General features: G+C 41.1%; 1 protein-coding gene across 3 annotated transcripts; it reads left to right on the forward strand.

The window, feature by feature from the left end:
• Positions 1-623: 623 nt before the first annotated feature.
• On the forward strand, positions 624-7,762 carry nr2f2 (nuclear receptor subfamily 2, group F, member 2). 3 transcript variants are annotated; one of them, XM_084452617.1, is made up of 4 exons: positions 624-1,805; positions 2,819-3,364; positions 5,356-5,543; positions 5,842-7,762. In XM_084452617.1, the coding sequence occupies exons 1-4, from the start codon at positions 1,349-1,351 to the stop codon at positions 5,848-5,850; spliced, it is 1,200 nt and encodes a 399-aa protein (XP_084308743.1). In that variant the 5' UTR covers positions 624-1,348; the 3' UTR covers positions 5,851-7,762. The 3 variants fall into 3 exon arrangements, with proteins under 3 accessions (XP_084308743.1, XP_084308741.1, XP_084308742.1); XM_084452615.1 differs by having other exon boundaries at positions 5,356-7,762; XM_084452616.1 differs by having other exon boundaries at positions 2,837-3,364; positions 5,356-7,762.
• Positions 7,763-8,045: the final 283 nt, after the last annotated feature.

Raw genomic sequence — 8,045 nt, forward strand, 5'->3', positions numbered from 1 at the left:
TTGTTTTTACTCAACTTATGTAGCCTAGTTCTTATCGATGTGAATATTGCCTTCACTGCCAATGTTCCTATATTTAATCGTCTATAGTTGGGACTTTAAAGAAGGATTGGTCCAATGTAACCATGTAAAATCATCTTCAGTGTGCGATGCAGCCTAACGTTGTCGTCTTAGGCGCAGTTGGCTAAATATTGGTAGCCTAATTTAGACTATTTTTACGAACATGCATTCACTTAGGCTACTCACATTCATAATCGTGGACATTTTTCGCGTGGTCTCATACCGTGAAGTGAATACAGAAAGAGTTGGTGATTTTATGATGTGTGGATAGGCTATCTGATTTAGAAACACGGTGCTCCATCCTAAACCGTCTCTTTTTAGGACCAAGCACTGCTCTCGACCCTTATCCTTGCTTTGGCAAGGCACCAAGTAGCACAAATGCCGAGTAGCCAATGGGGTTCAGGGGGAGGTCCGTGAGCTCTGACCAGTCAAACACAGTCACTTTCCTTATATGGCAGCTCATCTCCATGGTAACGTGTGCTAAGTTGCAGCAGTCGTGTCAAAGTTCACTATATAGAGAGCTCAGTGAGCTGATCAGAGAGAAAGCATTCTGCCAGCCCAGCTCCTACAAATCGCAATCATTTCCTAACCTCCCCCTTTTTAACATACTTGATCACTTTGATTCTCTATTCTTTTTCTTAATATTTTTCCGCGCATGAAGGAGACTCGTAGGTTGTGATCGTTTTGTTTTAGTAGGCTATCATTTGCTCGTCGGAGAGTTGAATTCATTCTAGGCTCCAAAGCACTGGCTTCAGCTGCGCGCCGCTGCTCGCGCTACCTCACAAGAAGCAAAGGGAGAAGCAGCAATATATATATATATATTTTTTTTTACCAGTTGACGATTTTCCTCAAGACTTGTGCTGGAACTTGATAGCGCTCGCTGCCAGTGTGAACATCAATTGTGTTTTCATGCCGCTGTCAGGTCCACTACGTGCAATTTGCTGTTCCATTTCTTGAATAGCCTACCTCGTCTGATAATTGCAATCATTTAGCCAACCTTTTTTTCCTTTGATGGGTCTCCTGGATGGCTGACTGTAAGCGCCCCTGGACTTGGCCTTTACGCGCAAGGCAGCGACTCAGCTCGCCATCACATCAGTTTTGAAACCTGAGCTTCGCGTCGTCTGCAACAGCAATATCGAAAATTTTCGGAAGATTCAACGGTCATTTGAAAACAGTAGGGTACTGACATTTATTTGACTACATTGATTACAACGTTCTGCATTCCTTGAGAAACGTTCATCGCGACCCCCAAAACGGCAGACAAAAAGTTTCTTTACGTTGACTGATAGATATGGCAATGGTAGTGTGGAGAGGCTCCCAGGACGATGTGGCTGACACCCAAGGTACTCTTTCTTCGCAAGCCCAAGGAGGACTATCCCTTCCGACCCCTCAACCAGGCCAGTTGAATCTGACAGCCTCTCAGGTCGCCCCTCCGACCCCTCAGACACCCGTCCAAGGACCTCCAAACAACACGCAATCGACGCCGACAAACCAGACGACGCAGAACCAATCGGAAAAGCAACAACAACAACACATAGAATGTGTGGTTTGTGGTGATAAATCTAGTGGTAAACACTATGGCCAGTTTACTTGCGAGGGGTGCAAAAGCTTCTTCAAACGGAGCGTACGAAGGAACCTCAGTTACACATGCCGTGCCAACAGGAATTGTCCAATTGACCAGCACCATCGCAATCAGTGTCAGTACTGTCGCCTCAAAAAATGCCTAAAAGTTGGCATGAGACGGGAAGGTATTGGGATTTTTGTTTTCTTAATGATTTATCTGTGATGTGTAGCCTTGTGCGCTGAATGAATTGTGTAATTACATGCTGCAGTCCTCCATATCCTCCTCTCCCGGCTCGTCTTCTCTAGGCTAGCCTACTGCCGTGGCACGCAATGGAGCCGCTCGCTCTTGTGCTCTAGACGGAGCTCATCAAACCTACATTTTAGCGTTCGATCAAAGAGTAGTTCAAGTCAAGCATTGTTTACTAGCCTATGTCAGACGCGCTAGTGTGTTTTAAAACATTCGAATTTAATAGGCCTATTCAACTTGATATAGATGGCCAATAGATAGGCTACGCATATGGATTTGAATAGGAAACGCATAGGCTACTGTAGGCTACATCGTGCTATTATGGCGAGTGTCGACGGAGGACAGCGTGTGTGTGTGTGTGTATGTGTGTGTGTAGCCCTTATCCCCCATTCCTGTTTATCTCGATGCGAAAGCGGTCTTGATTCCGAACAAGGTGTACATAGTCCATGTGTCTTCTTTGTGCTCAATATTAAGTTGAAAATAGTTTGCAGTGTAAAACTATAGCTGAATTGTTAGCTAAGTAGGTTAAGGGTTTAAAGCATGCAATGTCTGCCTTGCCCTCTTTGTGTGTACATTCAGTAGTCTAGTATAGCTCGTGTTGCTGAGGCCCAACAACAAAATAATACCCAGATTTATGCAGGCTTACTCGGTTGAGCGTGAATGGTTTCATCAAGAAAATATAGGTTCAGGTCATTTTACTAGTATAGCCTATTAACATGTAGCCATCGTAGTCAACATCCATCAAGGTTATTGTTTTAGAAGTGTTAATTAGCGAATGTCTCATTACAGCATTACACCCAGTAGCCAAACACTCGAATGTGTGGGATCTATTTGATCATAAACGCAAAGACAATGCAATATAGTCCGGTCCTTATTAATCAGGCGTAGCATGCATGGTCAGAAATACATTTTGCCTCATGATGTGTAGAATTCAGGCATCAATATCTGCAGTTTCTCTTTTTACTGCAGCGGTGCAAAGGGGCCGGATGCCGCCCACACAGCCACACCACGGCCAGTTCGCCTTGACAAATGGGGACCCACTGCACTGCCATTCCTACTTATCCGGATATATCTCTCTTCTGCTGAGAGCGGAGCCATACCCAACGTCCCGGTATGGCAGTCAATGCATGCAGCCCAACAACATAATGGGTATCGAGAACATTTGTGAACTAGCGGCCAGGATGCTCTTCAGTGCCGTGGAGTGGGCCAGGAATATCCCATTCTTTCCAGACCTTCAAATTACTGACCAGGTGGCTCTGCTGAGGTTGACCTGGAGTGAGTTGTTTGTGCTCAACGCCGCACAGTGCTCCATGCCTCTCCATGTGGCCCCACTTCTGGCTGCGGCTGGCCTTCACGCCTCCCCCATGTCTGCGGACAGAGTGGTCGCCTTTATGGACCACATTAGGATCTTCCAAGAACAAGTGGAAAAGCTTAAGGCACTGCACGTTGACTCTGCTGAATACAGCTGCTTAAAGGCAATTGTGCTTTTCACTTCAGGTAAGCTCCAAGATCCTTTAAGCTATTTTCAATGAAGCCTCGAAGTATTATTGTAGGCTATAGTCTGCATGTGTCATAAAAACATTTAGAACTTTTCCATCATGAAAGACACAGGCATACATTAACAACAGAAGACAACACTCGTGAAATGTTGAGGAAGTGACACAACGAACAAGTTCCATGTTAGTCTAACTGCTGTCGTAAACACTGCAGCTAACGCAGGAGCTGTTCTAATTTAGGCTACTGATTTGTAGACTATCCATCTCCATTAATTGCCATGTAATTAATAACCACTGATATGATTTACGTGTTTGTATTATAAAGCAACTTTAGGCGTATGTTCACGTGAAGAAAATGTTGTCTCAAAGCTGCAGGATACAACTTTGGCCCGTGACATGAATACTATAACAACTTGTTAGTTGTGTAGAACGCCGTAAGCCATGCGACTGACGATAAATTGACACTTTCGGAGTATTCTACCTGTCATTATTAGGCCCATGTGTGTACACCTATATGTCCAATCTCTGGTTTGTATATACAATGACAGTTATAAATTATGTCACCCCGTAGGGGGGGGGGGGGGGGGAGACAACCCTAATGCCCCATTTGCACACGTTGCCCGCCATACTCCATAGGCTTCTAAATTACACAAAAAGATAGGAACTACAAATCATGATAGGAAATAGAATTGTTTCATCTTTCTAGTGCACGTATTTAGATCGTAGCATGTGCAGAACGATTCACGATGATTTCTTACAGATAGGGATCCGAGGCATTTTCTGGACTCGATACAGAACTGGGTCATGGCCCAAACGTCCCGACTAGACTATAGCCTAATAGTTGCGTCTACAGAATCACGTTGGAAAATGAAAAGCACACGAATGTGCCATGCTCTCGAAATAGTATACATATTCCATTACATACATGCAGTATATTTTCTTTTTCAAATGCTCGAATAGGCCTACGTGGGCTATTATTTTCATGTAGATGTGATGCATGGACCTTTTCTTTAAAATGCTGGTTTGTTTGATGTGAACACCCTATTTGACTTATAATAATTAGGCCTACCTCTGGATTAACTGATATTATTTATCTCCATATCTGACTCCAGAGGAGTATGGCCTCTCTGTTGTTGGAAATAGGCTATTTGGGCAGTTTGCTTGCAGTCATGTTTTGTAGCCTATTTAGTGATTATGCTTTCATTGGTATACAGTATAGTAGCCTCAGTTATTGTGTGGATTCGTCACTGATGGCAAGTTGCAGTTATAGTGAGGTGACCTGACGCTTCTACTCCTTCCTGAAGCGACATTTCAAAGCAATGCAGAGGTCACAACTCGTAACCTCTCTCCCCTCCTGTGTGTGTGTGTGTGTGTGTGTGTGTGTGTGTGTGTGTGTGTGTGTGTGTGTTAGAAAGAGAGAGGGGGAGGGCGAGAGATTCAAACTGGTACTAGATCTGAAAACTTAAAAATATGCTGTCAGGTTCAAGTGTAGGCCTACATTTATTTTGTTATATGCGGCGCCAGCATAAGACCGCCAATAGTGCATTTTTATTTGTGTAATGAGGTAGACATGTGCTTATTAAATGGCCATAGCTCAACGTTTTAGTAATGTTCACCTTTTAATATGGTGTGTTAAAGATTTGTATTTATTTATTTATTTTACAAAGTGTCCTGTTTTGAATAAACAATGGACTCAATATGAACAGTTAAGTTGACAAGCCTCAATAGGCTGTCGGGCTACTGGAAATTAGATCATCAAAATTTCATATATTATCATCATCAATTATTGTTGTATGTTGAATATATAATCTAGGCTAGTTTACAAGCACAAATCAGAGACATTTTCAAGATCAATTTGATTTAAGGGCTGGTATGCTGTCAGTGAATTTATGACCAGTGTGGTCCTTTTTTTTTACCAGCTCTTAAGCCTTAATAGTAGCTATACGATTTTGGAACCAACATAATTAATGTTTTTTCTCTCTCTTCCCCTAGATGCTTGTGGCCTGTCAGATGTGGCCCATGTGGAAAGTTTGCAAGAGAAGTCCCAATGCGCCCTGGAGGAATATGTTCGCAGCCAGTATCCCAATCAGCCAACTCGTTTTGGGAAGTTGTTACTTCGCTTGCCTTCGCTGCGCACAGTCTCTTCTTCGGTCATAGAGCAATTATTTTTCGTCCGATTGGTAGGTAAAACCCCAATTGAAACCCTAATCAGGGATATGTTGCTTTCGGGGAGCAGTTTTAACTGGCCTTACATGTCAATTCAGTAAGCAGAAGGAATGAAGAAAGGGGCTAGGACTACAATGGTTAGAGCTTCTTTTGTAGAAGGAAAACGGCTGTTACACGAGCTTGCTTTCATGAAGAAAGACATTGTTAAATGACTGTGAATTTTAAAATTGAGACATCCAGTGAACTTTCAAAATGCAGATAAAAGCTCTCAGTGTCATTCGGAACAACTTGCTTCTTATCCATTTTTTTAAGAAAGAATAAAATGAAAAAAAAATGAAAAGGATTTTGGTAATCCTTAAAAGGAAAATGAATCTATAAAGTGCATTTAAAATGAAAATTTGGAAAAAAAAACTTAAGGGAAAAGAAAAAGTAAGTTTTCTTTTTCCAAACTACTTGTCCTGTGTCCATGTATCTATAGCTGTGTTTTGTACTTTTCTTTTGTTCCTCCTTTCTGGTTCCAAACCTGCCTATGTGATTCTGTAGTACAGGTGTTCTTTTCTAAAACCATGACTTATTTTGAAACAGTAAAGTAATGTACAAATGTTCTTCAAGAATTAAAACTAAATCCACAGCAATAGGAAAAGGCTTATGAAAATACATGCTTAATGCTGCAACCGCACTTAGTCAAGCTGACCCTGTAAACTGGGCACGTTTTTTTTCTCAATTTCAAGTATAGGCCTAACTGTCTGACCCAGCTAAATCATTTGCTCTATTTCCACGTTGATAGATGGACTTTCAGGGTCCATTTACTTTTGTCACTGTTTTGAGTTAGGCTAAGCAGTCGAACCACGTCAGCTCTGAACTGGGATTTCGCAAGGGACAACTGCACCGCGACAGGCTACCCTATGCGGTATTAACGCGTTTTAAACGGTTGTACTTGGACTACAAGTAGCCATACAGGCATATCCATCTCCAACTATCTTCAACGTGATTCATATGTCCCTGTGTTTGGCTGATTCAAAACACCTAGCCATACACCAACTTATTTTTTAATGGTCGAGGTCAAGGGTCATAAACGTTTTTACATATTGCAGGAATAGTGTTTAATAGCAGTATTATTACGACGTCCCTGAAATGTCACCCTTCTCTTCAAGCATTAAGTGCCTGACAAGCGCGATGTAATTTCTTATCAAAACGTTGTTTAAGTAGGCCTATATAACTTTGGGAACACGATTAGATTTGAAACGTCAGTCTTATGCTCGTGTATTTCACTTGAAAACATTGATTAGAGACAGTATTGTTGTAAATATAGGTCAATTCATTTCAACGAGTTTCCTTTATACAAAGTATATGTGATTAAAAAATCTGTGGTTGCCATTTTCTTCGGTAATACAACGTCTTCAAATTGAGTGGCAGACTTAGCTAGTAGCACTGAAGGTATGTTTGTAATGTATATACATATTACAACAAAATGTTTTCTTTTTCATGTATTTAGACTGTGAATGCATGGCCACAGGTCGCTAACCTATTTTACCTTTGATATATATAAATGTAAATGTTTTTTGACTGTATAGATATAATCTGTGCATTCAGTACACTAGCCCTTGTATTTAAAAAAGAAACAAAACGTTCAATATTAGGCTTAGACTAAACAGGGTGAGCTGGTTTGGAAAGGAGTACTATTTTGACTTAGTGTTCTGCTCCTTCGGTCTATGACAGATGCCTTGTGTGTGTGTGTGTGTGTGTGTGTGTGTGTGTGTGTGTGTGTGTGTGTGTGTGTGCGTGTGTGTGTGTGTGTAAGCTAGCAATTTTGTCCTTGTTTTGAGGCTTTTCTTCAACACACAAGACACCATGTTGTGTTGTATAAAAAGGGATCATATTGTGTAGTTGATTGAACACTGATCTTTGGCTGTTTCCATGCCACATATGGACCAGAGAATGATACATGATTGTAATTATGAACAGTTTAAACTGACCCACGTTTTTATATAAATATATAAAAATATATGACTGCAGGGTATTGATAACGTATAGATACTTTTTTTAATGATTATTATTATGATTATTATTATTATTATTAATTGCAAGTGATACATGTGAGTGTGTGTGGAAGTTTATAGTTGAACACAATTCTTGTTTGTTTGTGTTAGCTTATTGTAAACGAGCATTCTGCTGTAAATTTGTTCTTGGTATTAAATTATAATTTATGAATTTGAAAACAAAAGTTTTTCATGTTTTCTTATTGCTAATTGTCGAACGATTGAGTGTGTACCTGCATGCTCGTGCCCGTAATCTTGCCTGGGTCAAAGTGGGAGGGAGAGAGCGTCAGAAAAGAGAGAGAGAGAGAGAGAGCGATTGGCCCGATATGGACGATTTCTATTTTCTGGTTTCACAATAGTGTAGACTTGTGTGTACCATTCGTAAGGAGAGGACTGTTTTTGGCCTATTGAAATGGTATGCAAAGTGTCATGCCTCAGAGCGTCTTAGTTCAGGCAATAGGTGTAGCCTACCTTTAA

This window comes from Borostomias antarcticus (assembly GCF_949987555.1).
Source record: "Borostomias antarcticus genome assembly, chromosome: 18".
Lineage (NCBI taxonomy): Eukaryota > Metazoa > Chordata > Actinopteri > Stomiiformes > Stomiidae > Borostomias > Borostomias antarcticus.

What these genes read in the sequence shown, in the direction of transcription:
- nr2f2 (XM_084452615.1), top strand. Translation starts at nt 1,349, where the DNA reads ATGGCAATGGTAGTGTGGAGAGGCTCCCAGGACGATGTGGCTGACACC. An exon ending in AGTTGGCATGAGACGGGAAG is followed by an intron (nt 1,806 to 2,818) that starts GTATTGGGATTT and finishes CAATATCTGCAG; the next exon opens with TTTCTCTTTTTACTGCAGCG. An exon ending in AATTGTGCTTTTCACTTCAG is followed by an intron (nt 3,365 to 5,355) that starts GTAAGCTCCAAG and finishes CTCTTCCCCTAG; the next exon opens with ATGCTTGTGGCCTGTCAGAT.